Source organism: Ptychodera flava, chromosome 1, assembly GCF_041260155.1.
Source record: "Ptychodera flava strain L36383 chromosome 1, AS_Pfla_20210202, whole genome shotgun sequence".
In the NCBI taxonomy this organism is placed as follows: Eukaryota; Metazoa; Hemichordata; class Enteropneusta; family Ptychoderidae; genus Ptychodera; species Ptychodera flava.
In genome coordinates this window covers 3,249,207-3,268,907 of record NC_091928.1, presented here as the reverse complement: position 1 = coordinate 3,268,907, position 19,701 = coordinate 3,249,207, and the positions used below count along the sequence as shown (strand labels likewise).

Below are 19,701 nucleotides of genomic sequence, written 5' to 3'. Positions count from 1 at the left end.
TATGTTTACCAGCCAGCTACAGTTTACTCTAAGGTGGAGACATAAGTGATGTTCAGATTGACGACTTTGCGTCGGCCCAGGTCCCGACCAGGGCCGGGGCCGACGTAAAAAACCAATGTGGACATGCTGAGTCGCGCCCTGGGCCGACTCAGTTTGGTCCCAGTTAGAAGGGGGGGTTCAGGGCCGACTCAGGGCGATGCAAAATTTGGTCCGACGCAAATCGCCAGTGTGGACACGTTACGTCGGCCCTGGTCCCAGTTGACCAGGCCTCCGCTATGGATCGAAGTTGAACTAGTCACCCTATTCGCACAAAACAAACGACGTTTGAAACTAAAGTTTACACCTATCGAAAGTTTTCAATCCAGTCTTTACATTTTAATATCATCCCATGTACGCTGAACTTCCCACCAACCTTTGTTCCGCAAACGAGACCATGTCATTCGATTCCACAGTGCACGTAATAGACTAGAGAGGGCAGATCTTCCCCTAGAGAGGCATGTCAAAAATGCCGCGCACTGGTTATTTCTCCACCGCGGTCTTATATATACCATATGCTCATCCAATAAATGGTGAAGATCTCTCCAATGATTAAAAGGGTGAGTGGTAGTCATATTTGCCCTTCTTGTGCGTAAAAACACAGGAAAATCATGAACAGTAGAAACAGCATGCCATATTCAAATGCGCCATTTTGAACTTTGACAGGTCAGAGGTCACAAAGGAAGGTAAAGTTACGTTGGCCCTAATTCTGGTACCGGTAGGTGTGGACACGGACCAAATTTAATCCCAAAAGGACAATTATTTTGCGTCGGCCCAAATTTCAGTTGGGTTGCCAATGTGAACAAGATAATATGCCAAACTTTGATGCATAAGTTTATATTGCTACACTGTTGTAATATTGCTTTGTTATTTCATCAGACTTGCATTTTTGAAACATTGTTATGTTTGGTTGATACAATGTAACACACTATTTAGTGCAATATTACCTCTGCATTTATTACTATTAATGTCATCATCATTTTATTTTCTTTGTTTCAATATATATCACTTTTCTGCAAAGTTGTTTTCCTTGGTAAAATATTGTCTGTGATGATGGAATTGTATTGCTTGTAGCTATATATTGCCCTTTCTCACCAAATATTGCCCCATTTGTTGCATATTGCCTTGTTTGATTCAATTTATTGACCTTTCTATTTCCTGATTTTTCATAGAAGTAAGAATAGCTCTTATGAGTATATGACATTCAGAAAAGACATAAACATTGTTAACTCAATGCAAAAACTCTGCAAAACAATTCAAACATCCACTTTGACTCAACAAAATATTAAGCAGGAGAAACTCACCAATTGGATCCCTCAGAGAACAATATTGCCTCATCTGTTGTATATCAGATGTCAGATTAGCCAATAAAAACCTTCGTTGTTGTTCAGATTTGGACAGTTTTGGATCACTCCAGAATTCACCACAGGAGACAAAGACAAGCTGATCACGTTCAAGTTCTGTTAAGGTAAACTGTTCATTGCCTTCCTTGGTAAACAGTCGCCTTGCTGCAAATGGTAGGTTGAGTAAACTTGTACAGCGGTCCAGGAACTGAAGGAAAAATTAGGCAAAAAAACTAGTTGGTCAATATGTAAGGATGAAACAGATACTAAAAGTAGGTTTGATATGTGCATATCTACAAACTATATATGTCACTGGTTTTTGTTATTATGTTTATTACTTTTCTAAAAATTTACAGTTTACAATGGTTTTTGTAGCAGCTATAGCTCGTAGGCTAGGTGTCTCTGTAACTCAAGGCTTTGCACACATTATAGTTCAACTTTGACAAGACGGCTGAAACGGCAAAACAAGTTTGACTGAACTTTGGATACCATGTTGAAACTTAAAAGAAATAGGTTTATTCAGCTTCTACAGACATTTGAATCATCGCAATGAAGTTCAACTCAACGTGTTCAAACTCAAAGCCCTATAAACAGGTCAACAATCACCATTGATGACAATGTGGGCTACACCATTTTGGTGAAAGGTTTCAATCACACAAAGCTAACTTGTTTGCATAAATCCTATAACAATGGTATGGCCAGGAAAGTCAAAAGAAATGATTTGGAATATTCTGTTTTGCTATCAGTTTTAGGGGATATTGATCTAAAAACCTACCAGCTGCATTTCCAGTTTCTGTAAATCAGTTTTCCTATTAGCTTCAGCCTCCATAGCATCTGCTTCAGCATCATCAAATTCCTGCGATTTCTTCTTCCTGTGAGGGCGCTTTCCATTGACAGCTGTCCTGTTTATATCCTTCATCATCTGTGGAAATCAGACGTGCTCATTTGTTGGTGTCTTAGTCTTTTTGTAAGGTGAATGCGTCTCAGGGATAGATATTTAGAATCTCAAATTTTTCCAGTTCTTTTTGATCTACCATTTGTGGGGGATCATTTTAAAGAGCTTTGGGTAAGAACAACTTTCACTGTCTTAGTTTTTTGAAAGTCGAAAATTTTATTTTTTTCCATAGAGTTAACCCAGGGATGACAGCTATTTTGAATTTCAGACATCGGTAAATATTGGGAAATTTGTTTCTCTAGTACCAAAGTTTGTAGAGTGACCCCCATTCTTGATTTTGAAAGTGAATGGTTCAAATATTCATTGAGGAAAATTCGAGCAAAAGTTTTCAGTGAAAAAATTGTTGTAATACATCAGAAATATTTGTCAATGGTCTTGCAATCAAAATTCTTTGAGGACTACAATACTGTAAGATCACACAAGACTGGGTTGTGTGTTGACTATATCTTGAAGTCATTACTCTCTGCAAGATTCTATGGATACATTTCAAGATACTGAATGCTAAAACAATTTACTCCGACAAAAACAATCATTAATTTTAATCAGAAAATAGATTAAAGTAATTTAGAAACAGATATCACAATGAATGATAAACTTACATTTGTGAGATCTGGTCCAACTACATACACAGCTCTGCGCACATCTCGATCTCCGTTTTTCAAGACTCGTAAACGGATTGGTACAACTGTGAAAAGAAACAGGCCAAGCTCCATCACTGTCATTGTTTCTCAAGCTGAGAGTTTCAATTTATAATCTGATCCCCTTTTTTCACCCCATGGAGTAGATGTTCAAAGTTCAAGTGTTTCTCAAGCCAATAAGTTGCAACTGAAGAAACTTAGCTTTCACCATATATGGATGTACTTTTGAGACATTTGCGTACTATTTACATAATTTTGCTTAAAATACTAAATAACATACTGAAAATATCTGAAAAAGGTTTGAAAGTATAATGTTTTTTTTAAATATCTGAGAGAATTCTTTGTTTTTCAGATAAGAGCTGTCTAAACTTTTTGTCACAAGAGCCACTTGTAATGTAAAATAACTTATCATTAGAAAGTTTATACAATGGAGATGTACCACCGTTGTATATCACATTATTGTCCCTTTGTAAAACAAAACAGCTGAAATCAACAAGTACCTATGAGTTTCTTAGTTAGCCATACCATTTAATGAAGAATTACTTTGTGATGTGCCATTGTAAATGACTGATAAAAATTTATATGAAATCTCAATACCATCCTAAATAACAAAGTTCAGATTGAGGTGTTAAAACAATTTTATGTTCTGAATTTAAACATTTCTTTCACTCCCTGCCTTTTAAGACTTATCAAATTTATGAAGTCTAGTACAAGACTAAAATAAGCTATGTTTTAACCGGAGGAATTTTTGCTGTGAAGAGTATCTTTACATAGTGCAATGCCCATATTTTTAATATCTTTGAAGTAAAAGAATTTGTCTGTAGACAAGAATGGGATCATTTTGAAGAGGGACATTGTCTATAGACAAACATGGAATTGTTTTAATAGGGAGGGTTATCAACCTAAGTGTTCTCTATGCATTAAAAATAAATTTGAAAAACTAAATTAAAAGAATTCAAGTAAAAATACAAAAAAGAGCTAGTTATATTGTTTGGCATAACCTCTATTGCTGAAAATGATATGTAAAATCTATTCAAACATTTAGATTTGTATTATTATGCAATAAAATTACTGAAAGATTTCATTTCTGAAATCAAATTCCTTGTAAGATAATGAGCACTGGACATAAATCAAAATGTGCAAATGTAAATTATAAGGTTTTCACTTGGAATCCGATATCAGACATTTATAGAGAATAAAGCTTTCAAATAATGCCTTTTTATGTAAGTCAAAGAATAACCCTTGCTTGAGCTTATTTGAATAAATTTTAATTTTTGAAATGTGCAGCAAGACTTTTTCTATAAAAAGAGCTACAGTGTTCTTTATCAATATGTACACCACCCCAGACCTGTTACAACTCCCTTAATCTAAAATTATGCAAACACATCTTTGGTAAAGGCATTCCATTACATAATTTAAAATGCCATATTTTATGATAGAGCCAATTTATAAAACTAAGATCATTATCTATTGTTAAAAATTTAAAAAGCTGTTTGTTTTTTTCAAATTTATTTTTGTATTGATTGTAAAACATTTCGTCTGCTTGAGAAACGACTCCGTAACTTTGCTTGACCTGTCAGCCATACACTAAGCATCCAACACCAAAATGCGTTTTCTTTGAAAATAACACTCAAATACAGAGAGCACTTTAAGCAGCAAAAATTGTGTGAAGCCAAGTTAATTTCAATAAAACGGTGAAAGTGAAAATTTAAAGCTTGTAATGTTGAGGAAGAAAGCACGCATGAATATTTCTCTTTTCTGTGGTTTCTCTGAAAAGCCAGGGAGATGTACATGTATAAGGCAAAAGTGCAAGCAAAGTTACAGACACACTGCTATTTAGCAAAGCTTTTTAAAAAATACAAGTGAACAGCAGAGTTTTAATGAGTTGCTCAAAACATTCCAAGAAACTCTACAAAGAAAATCGCTACATGCTATTGACTTTTATCCAATTTGGAATTGAATTTGGACAACACTTGAACATATCGATTATCAGCAATGATGTTAGGTCTGGTGGTCAGGAAATGTACAGTGAAAAGATTGTTTTGAATTTTTTGAAAGAGTCTTATCAATGTCAATCATAAAATGTTAGATGAATGAAGTCTTTTCAAAACCTTAACGTTGTGCAACTGAACTTTGGCAGACTGAAGATTTTAATACAGAATATTTTGCTTAAAACTATTGACACTAAGGGACAGCTGCAAACTATACATAACATTTTAAGTACTACATGCTGATGATTTACAACTATGTGCAGACTACAGTATCTTATGGAGCATTACGATATTGAATATTTTCTTGTCTTGCTTTACACATTTATTTGACCAATTACAGCTAGGATACCTTAGATGAGAAGCATGATTTTCAAGGCAGCACGCACCTTAAAATTGAAAGATTTAGACTTTTGCTCAAAATCTTCGTAAGAGAACCTCAAACAGTTCCCTTTTGAAATCAAGAAAAAAATTCAGGGGTCACCGTGGAAAATTTGGTTCAGGGGAAACAAATTACAGATATTTCCTGACATTTGAAATTCAAAATGGCTGCCATCTTTGAGTTCAGAAAAAAAATATTCAGTAAAGAAATATCAAATTTTTGATTTTCTCAAAAATAAGCCAGTGAAAACTTTAGTTACTTTTAAGCTTCAAAATGAGCCCAAACAAGTGGTAGACCGACAAAGTATTGTACAAGTTTGAGAATCCGAATATCTGTCCCCCAAGGTGCATTCTGCCTTTAACCTTAACTGTATATTGGGCATTGGGATGTACAGGCAGGGAATGCAGTGCTATGTTAAAGCATGACACTGCAAGTATGCAAGCAACGCCAACTGCACACAACAGCTGTAACTTCACCAAACCTATGTCAATGTTTTATAAACATTTACAGGTATGGCCTTTCTAAGCCAAGCAAAGTTTCAGATTAATGTTGGCTGATATCTAATCGCTGGTCACAATTATTTGGAGATATATATTATCCTAGATTGTGCTGGATTAAGATTTTAATTCTACTGAAGACAAGCTTTTAAAGTGGTTTACATTTGGTTAAAGAGTTAGAGGGGATATTCATGGCCATAAAAAAAATGGAATTATCAGTTAGTTCAATAAGTGAATATTATTATATTCTCTGTGAGATATTGTTATCTATTTACAAAATGCTAGTCTTCAAAAACAGTGAGACTGAGTGAGTATTGGCTTGTGATTGTGTGTTTTCACCCCTCTCATCCTTCACTCATGGAATAATCCAACTAAATTTCAAAGAGGTTGAGTTACAGTATTCTCAGAGTAGAAGTTAACACAAGCACCATGCATGTGAGAGGCAACTTACCTCCATTTGGGGCACTCTTTGCAGCTGTTTTCTTCAATGGTGGTGCATGTGCTATGAAATAGCCTTCCATTGGCCAGTCAAATTCCTACAATGGTAATCATACTTGATATTACTGCAATGATTGTGACTGGGAAATATTCTATAACAGTGTTGTCTTGATATTTAAACAGAATAAAGACCAAAGGCAACATGCAATACCTTTTTAAGAACAACAAATACTCAGTAAAATTACTGTTACAACAAAAGACAAATATTAATGTGACCAAGTGAACATATATATTTTTGGAAACACTTGATGTGTACATATATCACACAGAAGTAAAACACAAAACTACATGGCTGATCTTGTCTAATGCAAATACGCAGCTGAAATAGCAGCTGAACTTAACAAAGGCTATCATATTTTATCTAACATTCATTTTTCTCATATTTCATGATGTGAAATTTGAACAGCTTGTTCATTATTGCTCAAGAATGAACTTTGACCTAATTTGAACTTTGACCAAATCATCCTGGGCCTCTATCTCACCTCATTCCATGTTCCATCTTCAGTAACAGGCCAGGAATAAGCCAGTTTATTCCAGACTGGGTTGTCCACCTTGGAATGCTTCCATTGTCCCATGTTGCTAGTCTGTTCCTGTTTGATGGCCCATCTGAATGGTAAAAAATTTCATAAAGTCATGAAAAGTGAAAATTTGATAAAAAAACATTGGGTTTTGATAATTCATATCAAATCAGCTTTTCAGTGATGCTTGTCAAACAGAATTCTTGCATTTGGGAAATGTACTCTATTGTTACATTGTAATAGAATGCACTGTTACCATTTCTTCTTTTGTCGGTCCATCTGTCACTTTCTCTCTTGTATTCCTGTCTGCATTTTCAGTTTCACCCTTTGTCTGTCTCTCTCCTGTTATTTGTCTCTCTGTCTGTCTTACCATTTGTCTGTCTGTCTGTAAAAGTCTATCTATAAGTCCTCACTTTTTGTACTTCCCTGGTAATCAATATCTATGAAAAATCCTTCAATATTCTGTAACACTTTACCAATCCAAATGTATATTACCTTTGTCTCTTTGCCTCAGCATGTCTGGCTGCTAACTTCTCAATGATAGCAATGTAACAAGTTTGGCCCTTGTACTGTCTGTCACTGTCTCCAACGCTCACCGTCTCCCCAGGGAGATCTCCAATAAATGTAAGTACTAAACTTGGCTGTGCCTGTCAAGTAGGAAAGTGGAGTTTAGAGAAATAGTGTGAGGAAAAGTGGGTATACACTTGTGTGCTGCAGTTCAATATTATTGTTGTCATCAGTGTGATTGTAACCATTCTCTTAGAATATGGGTGATAAGGTACATCTAGTGATGATGATGATAACATCATGCATTTTTGCTGACGCACTTAATAAACGAAATCATCTCTAGCAGGGAACAGTTGATGCCAGTATTAAATTATGACCTTAATATACGTTGACATAAACAAACTAAATCAATGTATACTCTATGCTGTTTTACATGTCTGGTTAGTTCCTGTATTGAAGGTTAGATGAAGGTACACATACAAGGAATGAATGTAGAAAGATAAGATGTCTGTTTTATTTCATATCTGTATTATTTTATTTTTTGCTAACACTGATGTACTATGCACACTCCTAAATTTGTAGCAAATTTGGATGGTATCAGTGATCAATAAAAGTTTGCATTTCTACCATTAATAATATCAACTTTGTCTTTTCTCAAAAAGATTTGAAGAGCTGCCATGATATTTAGTAGACTTACCAGTGAGTAAATGAATCCTTCAGGACTAAATCCCCATTCTTGGGCTGGGTTACCAACCATCCTGCAAATTGAAACAATACGAGCATGCATTACTGTCTATAGAGGGCGCTGCACAAACCCGCACTGCCAGTAAACCAATTTGTCAGGTAGGCTAAAGAAACCTGAATCCCTGTTATCATGGATGTTCAACTATCTACCGTGATGATACATCTACTAAGTTTAAGCCTAGCATTACTAGGTTATTATAAAACAACAGTACTGCTAGAAATACTTTCATTAGTCTAAGACTCATTTTGTGTATATTGGAATGTGATAATTCATCATTCCAGGCAACTTTCATGGTTAAAATTCCTAGCAACTTTAACTATATTATACTCAAAATCTTTTGATGATATGTAATATTCTAGCCCTACACATGTTTACTCATACACTGTGGAATCAGTACTACCCCTCAACTTTAAAGTTCAAAAATAATGGGTTTATGTACAACCAGTGTAGAAAGTTCAATGGAAAATACCCATCACACATCAGGGCAGGTAAATCTGATCAATTGACCACTACCTTAATGTCTCCAATTCTTAATACCTAGCATAACTTGCCTCTGACCTAAGCAAACCTATAGGTCAGCAATTTTCATCCATTTATCTGGCAGGTAACTCTAACACAGTACCTGCCCAGGGCAGGCATTTGTTGCCTACTCTGCTAACAACAGTATTTGTAGACAAGTTAAATAACAACTTACTTTTTCTGTACACCGACTGCAAATCCATTGAGTTCTGTTTTGTCAGGCAGTGTGGTGGCAACCTTGTACTCTGTAGCAGTCACAGCCATACTTGGCATGGATTTACAGTAAATGTTACCAGACTGTGGACACACAATGAAATAGTGATAACATGTAAGCTACGTACGGTAGTTCACTGCTCAGAAAGCTGTCCTGAGTACATGTTGATGTCATTGAAAATATGACATGCATCTATATCAAACAGAAAAGAATTTTGGGTATGATTTCTAGTGGAAAAGTCTAAAATCATACCCCACTCTCTCCTGTCAACTAAAATACCACCCTAGTGCTGTCAATGACTGTATTCAGTGTTTTACCCTGCCTGATGGGTACATCTGTCAAGATCCTTAGAAACAGCTTTGCCAGCTTTCCTTACAAATTCACTTTCACAAAACTAATTGATTAAAGGATGGTGTTATCCATCCTGAATCAAATTCTTGTTGAAGCTCATACCTGTGTATCTAACTGTGAAAATTTATGCAAAGATTGTACCTCTGAAATGATTGTTTTCAGACTACTTTCTTGTAAATATTGTAATTACACTGAATGCCTTCTGTAAAAACATTTACTGTTATACTCAACATAGCTATAGACCATTTAAGTATTTTAATGAAGGAAAGTTTTATTCATGACTTACGTAAGACTCACTGGTACTTAATGGATTCTGAGAAAGACATAAAATGTGCTTTTTGATAAGTGGATTTCTATTTTCAGTGAGTTCTGTTGGAGCATAGAGTTAAGCACTTTACACAACACACTTGGTTATCCAGCGAGATTTTGGACATGGTGAAGAAGACAGATTACTTGCTCAGGCGCTATCAGTCATGTTCATTTCAAAAGAAGCCAGAATAAGGTCATGCATCTCATTACCACAGCAAAAAAGCACTACTTTGATGTAATCTTAATGAATAATAAATTTAAGTCCAATGCAATACAACTTGTTTATAATTATGTGATGAACATTTTACAGATGTTACCCCATCAGGCAAGCCCAAGCAATATGATGTGTTTATAAACAATGTGATGGCACTAACAAGTCCATAATTTGTCACTATCAAACAGTGTTTTTTCACTTTTTTCTTGCTGTGTTACATGTACTTGTGATAGTTCTATCTTGATTGTTTACAACATATACATGGTTTGACATATCCCTATTAAAATCAAAGTCCACTGATACTGATCATATAAAGTGTAAACAAGAGCTTCTCTTGTTACCGATAATCTGATTCATTGATTTAACATCACTAACTTTCTCTGTTTTCCAACATATACACATTCACCATAGCTTAATTTGTAGATTCTGTCAATTTATCCCAAGGTCCAATCATATTTTGATTTTTATACCTTAGTTCAAAGTTCACTGGAATATTGCATTATAATGATAAAGTTTTTACTTCACAAAAAAACCTTTACACATACTATTCAATCTACCTTACAACTTTGGCTTTTCTAAACACTTTGTTATGTAAAATGTAATGTCTTTTAGACAATAACATTTTTATTTTCTTGCTATCATAGTTTATAATTGTTTGTCATTCAATGCACCTAGTTATCTTGTGATTTATTCAGCCTTAGCAGACATGCTAACATTTATACGATACACTTGACTTCTCTGATGAATTTCGATATTACAAAGTGTAATTGGAATGAGGACAACAGAAATGTTTGCTATCATGCGATGAAGATATGGACTTTCTTGCCACTTTGCATTAAATTTGCCGTTGAAAGACTTTGTCAAAGCCAATGATCCAATTTAGAGGATTCTTGGTATGTCAATGTGAATTCTTTCTAAATAGTTGTCAGTTTTGCGAATCCTTTGTGTGTATTATGACTCCTGAAAAATATTACTAACTCGAGTAAATCAGTCACTCATAAAAGTGTAAGTAAATAAATAAAACTCTGTCACTGTAATGAAAGATGCTTTTGAGAGGACTATCTGATAAACTTTTCTTTCAAATAAGTTGAAATATTTGGTCCGTCAGCCATGAATTCTATCCATTTTTTCAACAAATAATGGTAGACTTTGCTGTAAGTGTGTACACTATAAACATTTTGAAAACAAGTCTACCTTATCTTTCCTGCATAAACTAATCAAATGTTGGATTTTCAAAAAATACAAAAGCATAAGCTGCTAACCCTGCACAGTATGAAATACAACAATTCATGGATGGTAAACATTGTGACATCATTGCTGATTTACTCATTGGTTTTTCCTTACCTTATTAATAATCCAGGTCTGACTATGGTGAGGCCAAAGATCCTTGTCATTCCATTTCTTTTTCTCCTCGACTGATATTTGTGGATAAAGAACCAAATTGGGATCATCCTGGAATAATGAGCAGCCATTATTTAATATCACATTTACCAATATTTCACACTCAACAGGAACACCGAACTGAATGCTGTGTGTGAGTGGAAATTTTCAGAAATGAAATCATAGACATCCTTGATCTATCTTCTTTCAGAAACCAAATTAAACATAGGTTTGATTCACATCATAGCATTTATCTGTAAATCTCCACATTTACATACAGTTATGAGATACAGCATTTGGATATCCCTGATAGAGAATAGTAGTTTCAGAAATATTTGCATCAACACACAAAACTACAATTATCCTAAACTGCAGATCTCAAAACTTACCTTATTTTGTAAGAAATGACTCTTTGTATCGAGTTCTTGAGATTTCAAGTTGGATATGACAGTTTCCCTGGTACTGGCATTTGTCTGCATGGTAATATCTTCAAATTCATAAATCATTGGAAATCCTATAGAAGCTTCCCATTGGCTAGCCCTGTGCATTGTGGGTAACAGTTCAAGAGGGTTAAATCATAATATAACTTGTGAAAACAGTCTTTCAGAAATCAAATGTTGATCCTTATGAACTTGTCTCAGAAGTCACACAAGATATCAGACCTAATTTGAACAGATCTGGATTCATTGCAATTAATAATGTCACACAGTGACATGTAAATCCTTTGTTGAACAACTCTAAACTCAGATATCACTGATATAGCTCATGATAATATCACTTTGATCATTTCTAAATTTCCATATCATATTATAACCATGGTAGCCATTTTACAAATAGTGGTATTTTGATACATATTATTATACAGTTACTATAAAAGCATAAGTTATTCATTGTGATTTAATTTCACCATTTTTGCAAATGGATAAAATTTGCTGAATTAAATCCCACTGAAAATGTTAAATAACAATAGATTCTATTCTTTCACTGACAAATCCACAGATGTTGTAATTCAGGTGAAAAGTGCAAATGACACAAACATAATATTAACACTGAGTACACAATAGCATCCTCACGGACCAATGTGAACACTCTAGCTTTGCCGCTGAAGCAACATTGTCAAATACAACAAATTTAGGGATCATCACACAAGTCAAATTTTAACTTGTGTTCCAGATGATCATGTCAGGAGACTGGCAAAATCAGAGATGCACTTTACTGGAAATGTCACCTGTCAGGAAAATGATTTTAATATAAGATAGTCACATGTCTCAGTTATCCTAAGTATGATTGAGACACAAATATCTTCGCTGACATTTGACTTACTTTTCATATCCTTCTTTCTTGAATTCTTCTGATAGCATCGCTTCCTTCATGATGGCATTTCTCTCTCCAAACAGATTATAACCTTTGACCTTATCAAATGACATCTGTAGTGAATACACTGCAATATCAAAATTTTGTGAGAAATAGAATGATTAAGTCAGTCGTTTGAACAAATTCAAAACTTCCTGTTTATATGCATACTTAAAGAGTTTCAGAAATTGGATGAACTAATAGACATGTTGTACATAGAAATTCTGAAAGAGACAAATACACAAACACATCATTTTGTGAAATAGCTTAGTACAGGTATATCAGTACAGAAAATGGGTACAAAGGATATTTCCTTTAGGCTATCCTTGTAGTAAACAGACTATCCATGATCTTAAAAAGTCTGCTGTGGCCATGTAAACATTGTGTACGATGAATTGTATCCATATAATTTTATTTTCTTACATCTGTATTCTTCAACTGACATGGTGCATTATCTAGTTTGTGATGAAATGCTTTAAATTTTCCAGTCCACTTACCATGTGCTGTCTTGAAGTTCTCTCCAAATGTAAACCAGACTTCTTGATCATTTTCAAGATCATAGACGTTGTTAATTTCACTGCCCTCTTTGTCAAACAGTCTACGAGGCTTGCAGGCACCACCAAAACGTGAACCAATTTGATCCAATAACTAGGGAAAAATATATTTCAATGTTTAATGCAGAAGTCTGTCTTAAGTTTGATAAATTCTATATCTCATAACCATCACATTATCTGTTCATCCCCAACTTTCAGTAAACAGGTCTACAATGACCATTGATATCAATTCGTTGGGCCAAACCATGGTGGTGAAAGTGCAAACTAGGGTAGTGTTTTCCCCAGAGCAATTAGAGTGGTGGCCACTACTCTTTAATTTTGGTAAACGATAGAAACTCATTACCATAGCAGTTACATTTACTATTATGAAAATTGGTCTCCACTCTACCAGAAAAGCCTGGGGAGAACACTGGAACACAAAACCTTCCATCAAATGAGTGAATATCCGCTGTTCATTTATCTGTCCGTTAAACTCCCCTGATGAGGATTGAGTCCATACAACTGACCTCAACCAATAATTCAAGGCCAAACACCAGTCAAATGTATCTGTTATGGATATGGAATACCCCAGGATCTAAGATTAGTCCGGAAATTGATACTTTGTTCAAAAATGCTGCTTTGCAAAAAGAGCCTTCCTGAAAACTCTTTCTGGACTTGTACCTGAAAAAAGTTCAGCTGGGACAAAGTAATCGTCTTTTAGATTTTCATCCACAGTGTTTTGCATCAGACCCTCCTTCATACATAATTTGCATGACACTTTGTTGAACAGTGAGTTTACACCAAACTAAGATTAAGTACGACTCCACAAGTACGGTAAACCATAAAATGAAAATACTTTGTAGGAACACTAAAACATATCTATATTCCAAGGGGTGTCCCGATAACAAAAGTTAAAACATATCTAGTTAACACTGTTTGTCCTCTGTAGATATTCTGATCAGAGAGATGTCCATATTACCAAGTTTCATAGTACTTAGAAAATACATTTGTCACACATACCCTTTGCATTATGAACGCCTTTTCACCACCCATTCCTCTGGAGAGTTCTCTCATGTTGATATAAAGCAGCTCTTCTCCGTCAGATTTGCCATTCTGAAATACCTGATTGTATACAAAACATACACCATGTCGGTGACTCTTGGTACTCAGATGTTATAAATATTGTAACTCTCTCACCCCTATATCATAATTCTACATTACTACAGTGTTCATTCTAGGACGTAAAAACAAGGGGCCACTTTGGGCCCTACTCCTGTCCCAAGGGGGCCATTTTATAAATCGGGGGCCGTCATGATCACACATGTAAAACCCTTGAATTTTCTGCTGAAATACCATAGTCTATCAAGTCAAGAAAAGGAGAATACTAGAGATCGGGCCACCTGTAACCAACGAAGCCTACAGCAAAGTTGTGCTCCGTATACGCAACAGGCCCAACAATGGCTGCAGCAAACTAACCGTTTGGTTTGATTCAATTGTTTACGTAACTTATGTGATGAATTATTGATGTCGGACTTTAACAACTGCACAAATTACTACGGACTGTGATTTTGACTGGAAACGATCATGATCAAAGCTTAGCGCACCGGTAGGATTTTTCCGAGTGGCCCCCGATTTGCACTGATCGACAATAATTACACTGATACAACACGAGAGTGTAACCCGTACGACCTACATAAAGTGATCAATACATTAACTTTTAAACATAACTTGTATGTATTAGCAAATTTACGATCATTGGTTCTGATCTGGCTACTCTGGATAACGAGATATGTCCGACCTAAACTGTATTGCTCTTCAAAACGATCATATGGCCGGCCAAGCATGACTGCTTTCCTTGCAGTGTTCAACGTTTCGCTGGTATGGACGATAGACGTTGCAAACGCTTCAATTTAAGGGACTGCCCGATCATCCTGGGTTCATCAACTATTATATAGTACTGGCGTTAAAAATCTGAGCGGCGACTAGCTTTTCACGATAACGCGGCGGCCGCGGACGGAGCCGTTGTTTACATTCATCGATCGTACCACATGCGCACGGCTCCAATACACCATTGCCCCTACATCAGTCCTTTTTACCCAGCTTCCTATGCACCACCATATATGCCGTAGTGGGCAAAGGTCCAAGGGTAACTGAATCGTTTAACATGGCACACTGTGACTGAGGTAATGACCTTCGGGGAGCTATGTAAATGTATGAACTAAGTGAACTCTGCGTGATCGACCGACCCATTCATAATGTTGCGCCCTTGGTGGCGCATCAAAGGTAGAAATGAGGGCCATTCGAGATTTTTTTGCGCAAATGGCGCAATGGCGCGTCCTAGAATTAACTCTGTACTATGTTCCTTTAATAAGGTTGCAGTTATGAGATATCCCTCTCACCCCTATATTATAATGTAGAGGTTGATCCACATTTAAATGTTCAAAGAGATTTGTCAAGTATTTCACTAAGTCTTGTAGTTGTCGTCATGCAAATAATTCATGAGATTCTACACTACTGTTTTCCAAATACTATAGGTTGCATTTATGAGAGTTGATCTAGAGAGGCTGACAGAATAGGCCACATGTATGGTACTTCCACAGAACTCTCAATAGCTGGTGCAATGTCATGTGAACAAAATACTATAAATGACATTTAGAAATGTCAGTGTTTTGTTTACCTTGATTTTGAATCCAGCTTGTCCAACAAGTCTGTCATTAGGTTCTATTTGTTTGATGTGTTGCAGTTTGTATTCTATGCCAGACACCTTGAAAATAGGAGAGAATACAATGAGTAGATCAATTCAGCAATCACACTTGAATTAGATTACAATTGTCCATCAAACACTCAGTAACCATTTTTCAAAACATCACTGCCATCCTGATTCATTGATGTTAACGTAATATTTGTTTCATGACAGAATTTATTCATGCCTATGAAATTATGAAGACAAATCTTATCAAAAAATTAAGTAAAAATTGGTATAAACTTCTACCAACTGATACCATGCAATCAAGCCACATAAATTATCATTTGTAATGTATTAGTAATGTACAAACTATTATCAAAGATGGTTAATTACCCTTGCCATGGTATATTTTGATAACAAATTGCTTAACTCTCACCATGTTTTTTTAAATGATTCTTTTTATTTACAGTATACACTTACATTGAAAGATTCTATTGATCATTGAACTGTTTAATTTCTATTGTTTAATATTGCCTATTGTTATTGTATTTTTACAGTTACTTTACTTCATTTTGTAAATAACATAAGAACAATGGTCACCATTCTGTTGCCATCAAAACCATTGAAATCACAAGACTTTAGTTTGAATGTCCACAGCATAACAAACCTCTTCCTCCTCTGCCATCACATCAACATCTTTCTTAATCTTGTTCAGTTCCTCATTGCAGCCTTGTATTCAATAGCTTTATTTTCAGTTTCCTTCCGACTCTTTTCTATCTCATCTTCATCCATGGTAGTATTTGGGGCATTATTACTTTCTCTTTCTCACCGTCGATGGCGTAGTTCAGCTGGGCAATGTACTCATTGGCTGCATTTATCTTCTTTTTGCAGTGTGCAATCACTGCCTTCAAGACGTCTGAGAAAGAAAGAGACATTGAAATCTTACAGCAAGGACCAAGATTTTCACATCAACTAGCTTACTGTATTGCTGATCATTTTCAGTTGTAATTTATGATCACTGATAAGTCACGACAAACACTATGGTATGACTTGGTGGTGTTCCATTATTCTCAATAAAGTATTTCATATCCACACAGAATGTGACTTTGGAAAGTTACTGCTCTAAATTCTGTACACTGTACATTGTTTAAATATGTTGTGTGCTTTTCAAGGAAAGAGGAGATAGGCTGGGAGGGATAAACATATTGATCAGAGTACAACATAATGCATGTTCTTGATCTAGCTAGGCTTATAAAGCATGTCGGCATTGTCTTACCTCTTGCTCCTATAGGACTGAACCCCTCTCCCTGTGAATCCACAATGGTCCTAGTACTGGTGTTGCGCTTAGCTGGAGACACTTGTCAAGTTTAGGAGCTGAAAGATTAAACAATGAATTGAGTTGACATCTTTGGACAGTATGTCTGCTGTTAAAACTCTAAGTAAGGCTTTATCAGTATTGGTCATTTCCAAAATTGGCCACTCTGTAATATTTGTTTTACTATCATTAGCCAATCTGCGGCCAGCATGCCATCATTAAAAATTTGACACCTACTGCTCCAGAGAGAGTTTCCTGGCAACCTCCATATGCATCCACGGCTACGTAAGCCATAGTTTGTTGAATTAAATCTTATTATAAATCCTCCTCTGCACCATTCACGTAACTTTTTCATGTATTATCGTAGATCAGTGTCAAAATAATAGTCACTTGTGAAAGAGGGGTTTTGCCAAAACACTTGGTGTTGCACATATCATGGGAATACAGATGTTGTTTGTGAAATAAACATTTAATCGCACCGTATTCCATCATATTCTCGAACAGTTGTGTGGCCACTCTGCTAACACACATTTTCAACATCGCATACCATTTTTAATCTGGCTCAGACAACCAAACCCTATATACTGCTGCAATCCCCGGACTCTGGCCTGAAGTCCGGCGAAACATAAATCGCTTACCCACAGATCATTCAGAAAATCCAAAGTGTATAGGAGATGGAAGCTATCAAAAATTCTGTGTGAGAGAGATGAAGGAAATCAGGAAAGGGGTAATCAAAATGAAACGTAAATATCTTGGTTGCTGCTTTGATTGATGGTTGTATTGTTTGTCAAAGTGTTCTTGGCGAACATAGGATCTGTTCATTATGAAAGAAGTGCAAAGTTTTGGATTTTAAGGCCTACAAGGGCCGAAAGAAGGCAATAGTAATTCATACAATGCTAGCGAACCTGCAGTGACTGCAATCTTATGGATGATGTGTTCCGATCAGTGAATGACCAACTGTGGAAATAATATTATGGTATAGCGCGGCAATTTTGGAAATGACCCGGACTGTTTATGAATAAAGCTTTACATTTTGTCGTGTAAGACACCCCTTACTCTTTCATTTACCAAATTAAACTTTACTTATCACAGATCAGTTTGCTATTTGGTGTGTCACCTTCCTGTGCAATTCATGAATCTACAGTATGTCTGTCCACTTCAATGTAATTTTCTCTTCTATCCAGTAATACAGCTATGTTTGGTATCAGAAGTGATTGTGCTGGTCAATCTGCTAATCTGCATTGTTAGTACCTGATACAGACATCTGTTTTTCAGTCAGTCAGTCAGTCAGTCAGTCAGGTTCTGTGTCTAAATGTCAACACAAAAATTTCTAGGATCTGTAGGACTTTCTGGTAACTCTTTCTTATGGTTTAATACCAATACCAATACAATACAATACAATACAATACAATACAATACAATACAACACAACACAATACAATACATTATCACATGCACAAGCCAAGTTTGTCGTCTCCGAACAAAAAATACGGGATTTATTCTCTGGTCGTTGTACGTCACCAAAACCCGCGTCTATGTCATCAATTTTGGTGCGTCGGACCTTTTTTTGTCGATCTTCGGTGTGCTCGTAAATATGTAAACAAACAACATGGCGGCCGATGTTTCTCCCACGACCAAAAGTCATGTAATGAAATCGATATTTTCACAGACTACGACATTACTAATCCGAACAATGTAAACACAAGAGTGTACCGCCTATATATTCCGAAGGAATTACGTGAATAATTTGCGGAAACAACGAACTCGAAGCTGGTCGCGTATACCGTGGGTTCCGTACGTATTGCAAACAGGTGGTCAGGCGCGACGTTTACAGTGTTCGCGCCGTCGAGATTAAGTCGATATTTGTTCCCAAAAAATAGCGTATCTTCGTCTGTGATAAATTTCTAGGACTATGCTATCTTTGAAAAGAGTATAACTTTGCGGAAGGTAGCCTACGTGTAGACCGAGAGCTGTCATTTGCTCCACACACGAACGAACGTGAGCGCTAACGCACACGACGGACGACTGGAAATGATTGACAACTTGTGCATGGCGTACTGATATTATTCCTAAAGTAGTTCAAAAGTTTTAAACGCGGATCGTCATGGAAAACTTATTTATTTTGCAAAAAATAACGAATTCTTGGCTTGTGCATGTGATAAGTATATTATTCCCTAATATTTTCTTCGTTCAGCTCGGAAAATACTCGTGACGTAATGACCGTGTCACCACTCGTCTTCGACTCGTGGTGACACGGTCATTACATCACTCGTATTTTCCTTCGCTGAACGAAGAAAAATATTAGGGAATAATATCTAAATACAAGTCATATGGACATTGTCTTACATCAGGTTAAACCTTTTTTACATCAGGATGACCTCCTACTGACTAGAGGGGGCATTTATCATACTGCCCTCCAAGTTCTTTGTGTGTCTATCATGATGACTGTCTGTAGCAATGCAACTACTCCTACGCTGTACAACTTGTATGTTACACATTACTACAATCTGTACTATCTTTACTGCTGTCATCCTTGTCTACCGTATGTGTTCATTGGTCTGGTCATTGGTTACAAGACTCACAATGTCACAGTCCCCTGTCTGATCAAACAGCTATCAATTCTCTGCTAAACTTACCATCATGTAAATCTGTAATGACAGTGCCATCCCACGTATAGGCAAACTTGGCAGGTGTTGTAAACCCAGTCTGTTGTGCTATCA

General features: G+C 36.0%; 1 protein-coding gene across 1 annotated transcript; it reads right to left on the bottom strand.

Annotated features, from left to right (window-relative positions):
• Positions 1-23: 23 nt before the first annotated feature.
• On the bottom strand, positions 24-19,680 carry LOC139149623 (doublecortin domain-containing protein 1-like). Its single transcript, XM_070721500.1, has 18 exons — positions 19,618-19,680; positions 16,943-17,040; positions 16,334-16,582; positions 15,658-15,744; positions 14,001-14,102; positions 12,945-13,095; positions 12,418-12,535; positions 11,484-11,634; positions 11,059-11,166; positions 8,802-8,923; positions 8,060-8,120; positions 7,351-7,502; positions 6,820-6,943; positions 6,291-6,375; positions 2,934-3,019; positions 2,155-2,301; positions 1,341-1,587; positions 24-28 (listed from the first exon to the last, which is right to left on the bottom strand). The coding sequence occupies exons 3-18, from the start codon at positions 16,349-16,351 to the stop codon at positions 24-26; spliced, it is 1,764 nt and encodes a 587-aa protein (XP_070577601.1). The 5' UTR covers positions 16,352-16,582; positions 16,943-17,040; positions 19,618-19,680.
• Between the last annotated feature and the right edge of the window lie 21 nt (positions 19,681-19,701).